The sequence below is a fragment of the Chiloscyllium plagiosum genome, chromosome 5 (assembly GCF_004010195.1).
Source record: "Chiloscyllium plagiosum isolate BGI_BamShark_2017 chromosome 5, ASM401019v2, whole genome shotgun sequence".
Classification (NCBI taxonomy): domain Eukaryota; kingdom Metazoa; phylum Chordata; class Chondrichthyes; order Orectolobiformes; family Hemiscylliidae; genus Chiloscyllium; species Chiloscyllium plagiosum.
In genome coordinates, this window is record NC_057714.1 from 98,513,493 (window position 1) to 98,527,680 (window position 14,188).

At 37.9% G+C, this 14,188-nt stretch overlaps 1 protein-coding gene across 1 annotated transcript in view; it reads left to right on the plus strand.

The window, feature by feature from the left end:
- The window catches only part of LOC122550323 (disco-interacting protein 2 homolog C-like), a 560,369-nt gene that overhangs the window by 431,424 nt on the left and 114,757 nt on the right, over positions 1-14,188 (plus strand). Inside the window, exons 11-12 of the mRNA XM_043691048.1 lie at positions 2,113-2,223; positions 12,643-12,717. Of these exons, the coding sequence (XP_043546983.1) occupies positions 2,113-2,223; positions 12,643-12,717 (186 nt within the window). The remainder of the gene's footprint in view (positions 1-2,112; positions 2,224-12,642; positions 12,718-14,188) is intronic.

The window sequence follows — 14,188 nt, forward strand, 5'->3', positions numbered from 1 at the left end:
GCAGGTCCTGGGCCGCCTCCACCGCTGCTCCCTCACCACCCGACGCCTGGAGGAAGAACGCCTCGGAACACTTCAATCCCAGGGCATCAATGTGGACTTCAGTTTCCTCATTTCCCCTTCCCCCACCTCACCCCAGTTCCAACCTTCCAGCTCAGCACCATCCCCATGACCTGTCCTACCTGCCAATCTTCCTTTCCACCTATCCATTCCACCCTCCTCTCTGATCTATCACTTCCATCCCCACCTCCACTCACCTATTGTACTCTGTGCTATTTTCTCCCCAACCCCACCCCCTCTCATTTATCTCTCCACCCTGCAGGCTCCCTGCCTCTCGTCCTGATGAAGGGCTTTTGACCGAAACGTCGATTTTCCTGCTCCTTGGATGCTGCCTGACCTGCTGTGCTTTTCTGGCACCGCTCTAATCCAGACTCGGGTTTCCAGCATCTGCAGTCCTCATTTTTACTGAAAGATTTGTGTTCCAGAGCTTTCCATGTTCCTGGCCAAACTCTTCCAGTACAGCCTCAATACTGGCATCTATCCAAGAATGTGAAAACTAGCCCAAGTGTGTTCTATGCACAAAAAAAGGACTTACACAATCCTGTCAATTATTTCTCCCTCAGTCTATTCTCAATCATCAGAAAAGTAATGGGAGGTGTCATCAACACTGCTGTCAAGCAGCACTTTGAATTCAAGAAGTGAGATGAGAGTGACATCCCTTGACATCAAAGTTGCATTTGACAGTGTGTAGCATCATGGAATTTTCATAAAGACGATGTTGATAATTACACAGCATTCCATTCCATTCCAAATTCAATTGATATTGAATTATATGCAAGCATTTTGGTCTGGATAACATTCATGCTTGGGACGATAACCAGCTTGTAATATTTGGCACTGCGCACATGCCAGGTAATGACCATTTCAATATGAGAATCCAATTACATTCTTGTGACATTTGAATCCTTCACCAATAAAGTCCTAAGAGTTGCCATTGGCTAGAAACTCAACTGGATCACCAACATAAGCATCAATTTTATGAGACCAGTTCAGAGTTTGGGTGTTCTGGGATGATTAGCTCACCTCCTGATCCTTATCAAACACATCGTACAGAGAAGGTCCATTTTCAGGAATGTGATGGAGTACATTCCTTTGCCTTGATGGCTGCAGCTGCTGCTACACTGACAAAACTTGGCACTAATCAAAACAAAGTAGTCTGCTCAATCAGTAGTAATCCATCACTTTAAAAGTCCATTCCCTCTCTTACTGTTAGATTGTAGCTGTGGTCTGAGCTTTGTATGGAATGCACAAGTCAACTTAGCCGTTTGTCTTCACCAGCACCTCTGGAATAGATAAGTTCCAGCTTAATACCAAGAGCTTGACTATACCATTGCATTGAAGTTCCCTTCCAGTTGCAAATTATCTCAACTTGTGTATGCATCTTTGTTTTTTCACTTGTCCTGTCCAAAACATTGCCACCCCCAACTCTCAGCACCATCAAAGAACCTTCCCCACTGGACTGCAGTGATTCAGGAGCTGCTTTCCCAAGGGCAGCTAGGGAAATGCTCATCTTGCCATGATTCCTACATCTTGAGGTGTTAATGATTTGTAAAAGATGAGACATGAAACTGAGGTTCTATCTGCTCATTTAGATGGTCAGGATAAAACTGTATTAGATATACTGTCATGGTTCAAAAGGGTGGATTCCCACATCTTCTTAAGGACATTTAGGAACAGACAACAAATGCTGGCATTGGCAGCCATTCTGACATCCCATGAAAATGTTTTTTAAAAATCTCATGACACTGTTCAAAGAATAGGTGTTCTCTGGTGTTTTAACAACATTTATCTCAAGCAGTATTGTAAACAAAATCACTTTCTGGTATAACAACACTGGTATACTTCATGATTATTTAGTTTATGCTGTGAATTGTTTTGGAGCATCAGGCACATGTAAGTTGCTTTTTAAATGAATACATTTTTACTCTTCCTCAGTTCACATTTGCTTAAGCACATTTGAAATTATTTCGGTTAGGTTGTTAATCCATCTCTTTTCTTAACAGTAGGAGTTTTTATTTTATAATATTTGAAAATGTCTTTATTGTTATCCTTTAGGTAGCACTTGTTTTTCCAAACAATGATCCTGCTGCTTTTATGGTTGCATTCTATGGTTGTCTGTTGGCAGAGGTAGTTCCTGTTCCTATTGAAGTACCCCTTACTAGAAAGGTAAGACTTGTATTTTGTAGAGTAAATCCGATTTATCTTTTGCTCATAACGATAGAAGTACAAACAAAAGCTGCCTTAAAATATGCTGAAATTAATTATCCAAGTCACTACTCATCAGTTGTCGGGAAGTTGATGAACTAATCTTACTTGAAGCACCTTTACCATTATTATTTTCCTCCAGTCATTAACCTCCCAGAGGTACTGGTTTGAGAGTGGTGAAAGCATGAAGTGTAGCTTTGTCAGCATTTATAAGAAGAAAAGATTGCTTAACATTTTGAGTGTAAATATGTTTGTCAGAATTGGAAATGGAAAATGAAGCAAACTATTTAACAGAATGGACAAATTAAAACTCAGGTGGTGGATGAGATGGGGAGTCCACCAGAAGTAAGATTTAAAGTGTATCCAGTGAGGTTCTGTTTAAAAACTAAAAAGTGATGATAAATGATTGAAGACGTAGAAAAAGGGAAAGGATGAAAAGATGTTGAAATCAAGAACAGACTGGAAATGCAGAGAAAAAGTAATGCTGAAAACTGGCAACTTGCCACCAAATGACAAAACACAAAGAGACACGCTAACATCCTGAGTTCAGACTCTTTCCATTAGATCAGGCTATGTCTTATTCTGCTTTCACTGTTTCATTCTGTATGTTATTAACATTGTACATCTATTGTGAATTGTTGCACCATTTACTGGAATTTCTGACAAGTTTATTATCAATTCCCAAATTTAATTCTCATGCTTCTAAGGATGATTTTCTTTTTCTGAATAAAATCAAAGTGTATAATGCATTATGCATTGTTGCAGGCCCCTGATTAAAAGTGAAAGTAACAAACCTTGAAAATCCATGAAGGAAGAAACTACTCCAGCCACTGGAATTCTGAAACATGCCTGGTCTAATCATTCTCCTATGACCGGTGTTCCTTAAAAACTGAAAATGTTTTGGTAAATCAATCTGCATCTGTAGAGAGAACAGCCAGCATAATGTCTGAAGTATAGATCCTTCATCAAGCCATTTTTCTGACCAAGGATTAGCAACTGGAAGATTAACTTGTCAGTTCAGTGCACAACACTTCTATATTTGAAGTTGGCAGAGAATAACGGAATGTTCTGTGTATGTTGGCAATAGTTGTCTGGAGGTTGAACTGCACACCGCTGTGTTAAATTAATATCTTTTGGTGTCAACTTTACATGGTGGCTCAGTGGTTAGCACTGCTGCCTCAAGCATAGGGACCCATGTTTGATTCCATCCTCGGGCAACTGTTTGTGAGGATTTTGTGCGTTCTCCTTGTGTTTGTGTGGGTCTCCTCCGGGTGCTCCGGTTTCCTCCCACAGTCCAAAGATGTGCAAGTTAGGTGTATTGGCCATGCTAAATGACCCCATAGTGTCCTGAGATGTGTATGCTAGGTGGGTTAGCCATGGGAAATGCAGGGTTACAGGGATATGGTAGGGGAGAGGTTCTGGGTGGGATGTTCTTCGGAGAGTCGGTGTGGTCATGATGGTCCGAATGACGTGCATCCAAATAGTAGGGATTCTAAGAATAGATATACAAAATAAATATCTGCTGTTTTCTCATTTTCTTCTTAATTTTCCTTTATTTTTGACAAATTAACCCAGTCTGAAGATGGATCATTGAATCCGAAACATTCACTCTGCTTTCTCTGCCGGACCTGCTGAGTTTTTCCAGCAAATTCTGATTTTGTTCCTTAATCTTTGCACTTTTTATAATTCTACTAATTTTGTGGAATTATCTGACACTACTTAAAATGCTTGAAACATTATCTTGAGTTCAGATATCTTAGTGCATTTTTGTAAACTCTTTGAAAATAGCACCACATATTTAAAGTCACTGATACTTAATAAAAGATTGCCTGCAGTAGTTTGTTTGTATATTTTGTCTTCTAAAGTATATGTGAACAATAAGTCCGGAAAATGTTCATGTAAAAACAAAGTTAAGCATCACTTGAGTTGAAGTGTGATATTTGCTCTTAAATTATTAAAAGGATATTTTTTTTTTGCATTGGGGACAGGAAATGGATGATTAAATGATATAATGAACTAGCTGTGCACATTCTGAAAATCAACTCTCACGAATGAAGAAGAATTATGAATTTAAGAAAACTGTACTGTTCCAGCAGGGGCTGTACAATTAAATAGAGTTCTGAATATGATAACTTTTAATATGTCCACATACACACAGCTTAAACCAGTACTGCTAGCTCTGAAGTTCTACTGACCACCACCTAATTTGTTTTCTTATTAATAGATATTACTGTAAAGCTATTGATGAATGTTTATTCTGGAACTTAATTTATTTTAAAGTTATAAAACTTTGCCTCATGTTTGAAGAGAAAAGCAGCCGTATTCTTATTATGTGAGCCCTGTGAATGTTGGAAAGGGGTGCCTCAAACCTGAGACTGATCCTTTTGTACTAAACTCATGCATTTTCTGGCAGGAATCATTGAAACTACCTTTTCAGAATCCTATTTTGCACATCTCTTGGGATCCAGGGAGAACATTTCTAATTTCTTGCAGAATATGCGGCTTTTCTGAACTTTCCTTTTCTGCACAGCATGATCTTTGCTCTTCATTTAACAGGAATGAGATGATATTTAATACTGACCAAGGAAATTAAAGTATGGACACAGTAGTGGATTGACCGGAGACCCAGAAAGTTTAAGGGGCAATCAGGACCCTGATTGTGGAACCTAGCATTTTTCTTGGTTGAAACATGCTGGAACAAGATGTTACATCCAAAAAAAAAGTTGATATAGTTTGAAACGAAGTACGGTTTTGGGCAAGAAATTCTGGTTTGTAGCCAAAATTGTTTTTAAAAATTAGATGACAGGCTACACCTATTTTAAATGCAGGTTTTATTTTGGCTCAGAGCTACTGTAATTCAAAATAATTTAATCATCCAACAACATTGTTTTACATTCAGGCCAGATGCTTGTGTTCTTGGTTTCAAACCTTATAGCTGAGGTGGATGACAGTAGTTCGGATTGGTTTTCCCTTGCTACACAGACACAACGTAATGCTTGCTGCACTGTCAGGTTCTTGCTTTGTCGCATTACTGCTGGTATCAGTTTGTGAAAAATTTAGCTCTCAAAACTAAAACAACTAATCTGTCAAAGATTGGACCATAATTACACACCATCTGTTTCTCGCATATTGCTCATATCCCACTGGAATAAAAGTGTTATAAATACTTTATTAACTAATCTGGTCTAAAATAATGTCTGAAAATTATTCCATTCTAAATGTAACATGAAGTACTTTTAACTGTTGCACAAAATAACCAAAATAATCAAACAGAAAAAAATCCCACTAAATCACATTTGCTCTGACTATCTTGCTGTGCCTATGTGTTCACAGTGGAGGTGTGCTTCATGCTTTCACAGTCCACGCATGCGTAACTCAGCATTGCTGTGTGATGGGTAACACGCAAGTGAGAAAGCACCTGACCCAGTACATGTTAAACAATGCATAAAAAGCAACTACATATGTATTCAAGCATAATGAATCAGATTCAATTGTGAAACACTGCAGATGCTGGAAATCTGAAATAAGAAAACAAAAAGGCTGTAAAATATTAGCAAGTCATGCCATATCTCTGGCCAGAAACAGACACTTGAAGTTTCAGCTTGATGATTTTTTTTCATCTGAACTGAAAAATAGAAATAGAAATATCAGAGCTTGGATGTAGGTTTGCTCACTGAGCTGGAAGGTATGTCTTTAGACGTTTCATCATCATACTAGGTAATATCTTCAGTGAGCTTCTGGATGAAGCACTGGTGGTATAGCCCACTTTCTATTTCTGTGTTTGGGTTTCCTTGGGTTGGTAATGTCATTTCCTGACCTGTTTCTCAGGGACTGGTAAATGGGATTCACGTCAATGTGTTTGTTGATTGAGTTCTGTTTGGAAAGCCATGCTTCTAGGAATTCTCACGCCTGTCTCTGTCATGACAATTCCTAGAAGCATGGCATTCCAGTCGGAATTCTATCAACAAACACATTGATTTGGATCCCATTTACCACCCCCTGAGAAAAAGAACAGGAAATGACATTGCCATAGGAAATGATGTCACCAACTCAAGGAAACCCAAACACATAAATAGAAAGTGGGCTACACCACAAGTGTTTCATCCAGAGGCTCACTGCAGATGGTTACCGGGTATGGTGACAAAACGTCTGAAAGCGAACCTTCCAGCTAAGCAAGCAAATCTACATCCAAAACCTCACCCTGAGCCAGAAATCTTCTCAAAACTCACTAATATCAGAGCTTCTTAGAATTCTTGAATTAGGTTTTATTGTCACGTGTAATCAAGTACAGTAGTATTGTGAAATGTTTACAATGTCACCTCTCATGGTCCCATCTTGGGTACAGAGTACCTAGGTACAAGTCTTAGATACAAGAAGAGGAATAAAGGAGAGAAAAAAAAGCTGCATTACCTTACAGTGATTCAATGTATGAATTAGAAATAAGATATAGTTAAAAGGATAAACATTATGGTCAGAGAAACAGATTACAAATAAACATTACATTGCTTTTAAACTTGTGGAAAGGAGGAGGCAGGAAAAACAAAAGAGAAGATCTGTGATGGTTTGGATGTTAGGGTTGATTAAACTACAAGATTTCATGACGCAGCAGCCATAAAGAAGTGGTTTTATATATATATACTAAAGCAACAAAGGCTGTTTCCAAATGAAGCAATATTTGCTACATAAAACCTATCTGAAAATATCTCATGAAAGTATAAAGAAAGAAACTAGACAAAGATCAATCCAGCAAATATAAAGGAAGAAAAACATGCACAATGAAAAGAGGTAGAGGTTAAGATCTAAAGTTGTTATAAAATTGAGCTGGAGAGTGCTGAGTCAAAAGGTAAGATATTTTTCCTCATGCTTACATTGTTAACTGGGACACTGTATAAGACCATGAACAGAAAGGTCAGCACAGTTGCAAGGTGGAGAGTTAAAATGGAGAACAGCCAGGAGTGGATTGAGCAGAAGTGCTCTGCAAAGTGCTGATCCAATCTGCATCTGGTCTCTTCAGTGTAGAGCATCCATATCTACCAGGAATGAAGAACATAAATAGGACAGGAGAAACTGGTGGGATTAAATGGTGACAAACCCCTTGCAGCTGACAACCTACATCTTGAGGTTTTAAAATTGGTAGCTGCAGAGATAGTTGATGCTTTGGTTTTGATTTTCCAACACTGCTTAGATTCAAGAACATATCCAAAGGATTGGAAATCATGAAACTTAAACCTCCCACTTAAGAAAGTCAGAAGTGAACTATTGGGCAGTTAGCCTAGCATCAGTTTAACATAAAATGCTATAATCCTTTATTAGAAAGTTGTGACAGGGCACTTAGAAATTCATAAAATGTTTAAGCAGAGTGAAAATGAGCTAATTAACTGGAAATTGTGCTTGACAAATTGCTTTGAGCATGTGGCTACTCACATGGATAATGGGGAACTATTTGGATTTTCCAAAAATATTCGAAAATATGTCACTCAAAAGATTATCGAGTCATAGAGATATAAAGCACGGAAACAAACCCTTCCATCCAACATGTCCATGCTGACCAGATATCCTAAACTAATCTAGTCCCATTTGCCTGTATTTGGTCCATAATCCTCTAAACCCTTCCTATTCATATTCCCATCCAGATACCTTTTAAATGTTGTAATGGTACCAGCCTCCACCGCTTCCTTTGGCAGCTCATTCCATACACACACCACCCTCTGCATGAAAAAGTTGTCCCTTAGATCACCTTTAAATGTTTCCCCTCTCACCTTAAGCTTATGACCTATAGATTTGGACTTCTTCACCCTGGGCAAAAATGCCTTGTTTATTTCGCTTATCCATGCCCCTCATGATTTTATAAACCTCACCCCTCAGCGTCCGACGCTGTAAGGAAAATATCCTCAGCCTATTCAGCCTCTCCCTATAGCTCAAACCCTCCAACCCTGGCAACGTCCTTGTAAATCTTTTCTGAACCCTTTCAAGTTTCACAACATCCTCCTATAATGGGGGGAACAGAATTGTATTCAGTATTCCAAAAGTCCCCAACCAATACCCTGTACAGCCACAAAGTGACCTCCCAACTCCTGAACTCAATGCACTGACCAATAAAGGAAAGCATACCAAACACCCCCATCATGATTGTGTCTACCTGACTCTATTTTCAAGGAACTATGAATCTGCACTCCAAGGTAGACAAAATTAGGGTGTGGGTTGAGGTCAGTATATTAGGATGGTTTCAGGATTGGTTCATGTGAAGAAAACCGAGAACAGATAAATAGAACATTTTTGGGGTTGACAGGCTGCAAGCTCGCAGGGTACCACGAGGATTGGTTCTTGGGCCTCAGCTATTTATAATCTATATCACTGTCTTCAATGAGAGATTGAATGTGATATGTCCAGGTTTGTTGTTGTCATTAAGTTGGGAAGATGAAGTAGTGAATAGTGACGTAAAAACATAGTGGAGAGATATTGGTGGGTTGGGTGACTAGGTAAGAACAGACCGATAGAATAGAATACGAAGTATGAAATAAAGTATTTATTTTGAATGGAGAGAGACCAGGAAACGTTTTCTTTCAGAAAGACCTGAATAGCCATGAACATAAATCATAGAAAGTTAACATACAGGATCAGCAAATGATCAGGAAGGCAGATGATATGTTAGCTTTTGTAAGAAAGATACTGGAATGTAAGATTAAAGAAGGGTGGCACGGTGGCTCAGTGGTTAGCACTGCTGCCTTACAGCACCAGGGTCCCAGGTTCAATTCCAGCCTTGGGTGACTGTGTGTGTGGAGGTTGTACATTCTCCCTGTGTCTGCGTGGATTTCCCCCGGGTACTTCAGTTTCCTCCCACGTCCAAAGATGGGCAGATCAAGTGAATTGGTCATGGTAAATTGCCTATAGTGTTAGGTGCATTAGTCAGAGGGAAATGGGCCTGGGTGGGTTACTCTTCAGAGTGTCGGTGTGGTTGGGTTGAAGGGCCTGTTTCCACACTGTCGGGAACCTAATCTAATCTGAGAAAAAAGTCTTATTGCAGCATTAAAGGGCAGTGCTGAAGTCACGCCTATAGAGTTATGTGCAGTATTGGTCTCATTACCTAAGGAGGTACACACTTTGCCTTCAGGGAGCATAATATAGGGTCACCTGATTGGTTCCCAGAATGAGGATATTGTCCTGTGAAGAGGGATTGAACAGACCAGACATACATTCTTTTCACATCAGAAACATTGACTGATTTGATTGAAATATGAGAATTTCTAAGGGTACGGATAGAATGGATACTGAGAAGGTGTTTTCCTTGTTGGGAATCTTGAATACAAGGTCTCAAAACAAGGATATTTTAGGATTGAGAAAAGGGAACAAAAACCTTCATAGAACGGATTGTCAATCTTTGGAATGCTCTAGAGCATTTTCGAGAGGATTTTCAATCACTGAACATTATAAAGATAGTGTTGATAGATTTTTTGGCTCACAATGCAATTATGGAATGTGGAAGTTGTGAGAGATAGAGAATTAAGGTCAAACATTGAGCAGAATCTCATTTAATGGTGGAGCTAGCTTGAAGAGCCACATGGTCTACATAACTTTCTACATGTTACCATCTAACAATCTGCAAAGGCATTACCCAGTCCTAATGGGACTTTGCACTTAATTTTGGCCACCATTCTATTTGAAAAAAGTCCCATTTCAAAGGGATGAGTCATAAAATAAAATAGGAAAACCACAACCATTTCATTCTATAAGCAAAATATTTTGTGTGGGGCTAAGGAGGAAATAAAGGAATACCTCAGGGACATACTACATGTTTTCTTGGGTAAAGCCAGAGTGTCAAATGGGGAATTGAAAAATAGTGGATGATGTAACAATTGTAGCAAATGCCGAATTATTAGGAATTAAAATATTAGGATTATTTTTTGTTCAGTTTGATAACTGCCTCCTCACAGAGTAACAGAGATGGAGACATTTAATGCAATAAATGTGAGACTTCTGGAGTAAGCATCTCTCAATCTTGACTGTTCTTAGATTCTTGCCTGGAGTAGAGAACTAGCAGACATGATTAGAAGGAAATCACAACTATTCTTAAAATGTGAAATAACTGTAAACAAAAAATTAAATAATTTATGGACTTTTTTGCCATTTAAAGAAAAGACTATCACTTGCTCATTCAGGGAAGGGTAATGCGAATTAGGTACGGAGAGAGAAATGGAAAGAGATTTAGATGACTAAACAATCTGGATTGGTTGAATGGCATTTTATAATTTCAATAATCATGTGCTGTTTTCTTCCATAATGACATAATCACATTTTTTAGGTTACAAAGAATCTTGCATGGGCTTACAACTGTATTCACTTGTTCTTTGTGCCCAAATAAAGCTTATGAAATTTGATCTGTAATTAATTATTAACAGTATGTATTCAGATTTAAATTCTGGAACATAGGCATGGGCTATTTAACTTATCAAGTTGCCACTGGATTTTTTTTTTCCTCAACAAGAATATCCAATCTAATCCCGGTTTCCTACTTTCTACCCATATCTGAGTCTGCTTTCAACTGACAATCTAACTTTTTTTGGAAAAGCAGCCATCAAATTTCCTTTATCAACAAAGGTCTTGATTAATCTTGAGTCTGTTGGTGGGCGGTAAGGAGAGGGGGTTGTGTTGGGGTAGAATTTGTAGGAATGTTGCATATCAGCAAATAGGCTTTAGACTCATTGGGCTAGAAAATCATCAGTGGGAGTTGCAGAGTGAATATAATGGGTGATGACTAATTTGCTAATTATACACTCTGTCAAATTTACTTTTCCATTGAAATATCACCACTTGGGAGAATCGTTACTCAGATATGAGAGTTTCTTCACCCAATCATGGAAATAAATAGTTCATGCATAGCTCAGTTTACCCATTTTTTAAAATATTTTGGAATCTAAATACTATATCATGGAGGATTGGATTTATCACAATCTCACAATTTATTTTGTAGAAGGCATATGATGACTGAATCGCTGTAGGCCAATTATCTATAGTATCATCATCAAATAACTAACCCATTATGATACTGATCCACTTTGTCACCCTTAGCTTTGCTTTAAACTATCAGCTCACATGCTTGCTAATAACATGGAAATGAATAACCTGTGATGGTGTCTGTCCACCTTCAACACTTGCTAATAGCCAGAGTATATACTTGTTTTCAGTGCTAAACTACTAAAAATCAAAAGAAAATCTACGGCTCAGTTGTCATAATCATGAATATTTATTTCCTTTCATTAATGCAATCCTATTTATTAAGATGCAGAGAAACCCCCTGGTTCCTAACTCCATTATCCAGTATAAAAATTGAAAAATAGTCATGAACGCCCTCATTCAAATAATAAGTTTCTTTCTAGTTGTGATGTAGTCCAACTTTCTCTGTTGGTCATGATCCTTTTTATTATTTAGGAAGAGAAACTATATTGGTTGAATCCATCATGGGCTAATCCATCCTGAGCTCACTCCTGCAACTTGTCTGTTTCTAAGCTTCTTGCTTCCATTCACTGAGTATTCATATCATATCTCTGTCTCCACTTTCCCTTCCTTCTGTTCTTTCCATCTTCCCTTATCAGTTCTCAGAACCTCAAACTGACGATCTCTGCTCCCAATGCACTTCAACCACTATCTCCTTACCATCCTTAGATTCCAACATCATACCAATATCTTAAACCTAAGATTACACTCCCAGATTGGTGTCACCATGCTTGAACACTTACGTAAGACTACCTTGTCTCATATTACAATTTCTCTCCTAATGTTCTCACAGTCTATGATCCCTTTTGCAAACATATCCATTCTGCCCAGTGATTTTTGTATCCCAACCATAGTACATATTTCTCCGAAACAAAACAGACTCCTCTCCTACTCTCATTCTTTTAAAATTTAACCTATATTTCCTAAACAACCTGTTCAGAAATGTTAATTTTCCCACTCTACCTTGACATAACATTCCACATTCGGTATCTCAGCATCTAGAATAAATTCTCCTCTCAAGTTAATTCCTGCGCTCCTCATCACCACATTCTCTGTCCTTACCCATGTTTCCAAATGCCCACTTCAACAACCTCAAGCTATCTGGCCCAAAGTACCAAACACACACATGGTGTGTGCAACATGGATCTCCTTTCATAGACCCTTTTTCTGTATCCTGGGATCTTTGTTAAAAAAAAGGTAAGAGGCACAAGCAAATACACACAAACATTGCAGTGAACGACACTGATTTGTACGTTTTATGCAAATAATTATGCAAACCCTAAAAACAAATGAATGCTCCCATCATACTGTTCAGTTTAAAAAAAAACACAAATTGACTTATTGGGACACCATCAGTCAGTGGCCCTGATAATGTATTGTACGTTACAGGAGATAAAGCAACGTTTCCTCCGACTCACTGTGAGCAACGCCATGGGAGATCTGCTAGCTTTAATAATAAAAATGGTATGTGTGTGCACATTTCTTGTCTGTCGCGTCACACTTTGTGTCACAAATATTTGGCAAGTTATTCTAGTCAAAATCTCTTGTGGATGACTGGAGCAGATTCATAATTTGTTTTTAAAAGGAAAAAAAGAAAGCCAGTAAAGTAATTTGCGCTTACTATAAAATACCCCCACCAACAGAAAATGCTTTGATAATTGGGGATTTAGAATTTCTGTGGATGACAACATAACGCAATTCTTTATTCTAAACTTAAAAGGGGAAATCAGGTTTTTTTTTAACCATATGTTTATTTGCAAATTGAAATGCGATTAAACTCCTGATTGATGTTCGCTCCACTAAATTAGTTTACCAAATATTCAAAACTCCAACTGAAGTAGGGTTCTGTTTTGAAACTGTTCCTGAAAAAAGTTAATAGACTTTGAGTCTTATTTGTACTAACCCAGAGTGAAAGAAGGCAGCACAGTTTGTCAGCACAAATTTCAATTCTCTGTAAATTGTGGCATTGGTCTGGAGAGGAGTCAGTGCAACATATTTGTTGAAGAAGAGAGCCAAGGATGAACCGAATACTCCTGAGCAACTCTTTCAAATTAATTATGGGCAAATTCTTAGTATTCACCATTTAAGAGTTGACTGGAGAAGTGGAGACTGTTTTCCTTGAACAGAGAAGATTAAGAGGAAATTCAATGGAGATGTTTAAAATTGTGCAGTAATTTGTTAGGGTGAATATAGGGAAAAACTGTATCCACCAGCAGAACGATTACTGACTAGAGGACTCTGTTTCAAGGTAATATGATGAGACATCTTTTTACCTATTGAGTTATTATGAACTGAAATGCACCGCCTGAAAATGTAGTGACATCACCATCAGTAGTTACTTTCAAAAGGGACTTGGACAAATATTTGAAGAGAAGACATTTACAAAACTATAGGATAAAAATCAAAGGAATAGATAAAACTGGATATTCCATTTAAAAAGCCAACATTGACTAATGGGCCAAATACTCTCTTCCAAGGCTACAACTTTCATGTAGGTATTTACTTAATTTGCCCATTAATTATGTGAAATAAACAAAGACATTTATCTATTAAAGACAAATATTATTTGACAAATGTAGATGTTTCTCTGTGAAAAGGTGGCATACTGAATAGATAAAGCAATTGCATCAGATGTGGTATATGTGCATTTTCAGAAGATGTTCAGAGAGGTGTGTCATAATAGATTTATTAGAAAGAAATATTGAAATACAGTGGTGTGTTTGTACAGATTTATTAGAAAGAAATATTGAAATACAGTGGTGTGTTTGTACATTTTTAAAACAAAGTACATGGATTGTCAAATAGATCAAATTGTTGTATCTCAGGCCTTAGGTCAGTGTCTGCTTTCAGTCTCAATTAGTACGTCATCTGGGTTTGAGCATAGAGAAGGCAATCTCTCTGTTCGCTGATTATATAATAATAGCTTGACAAATAG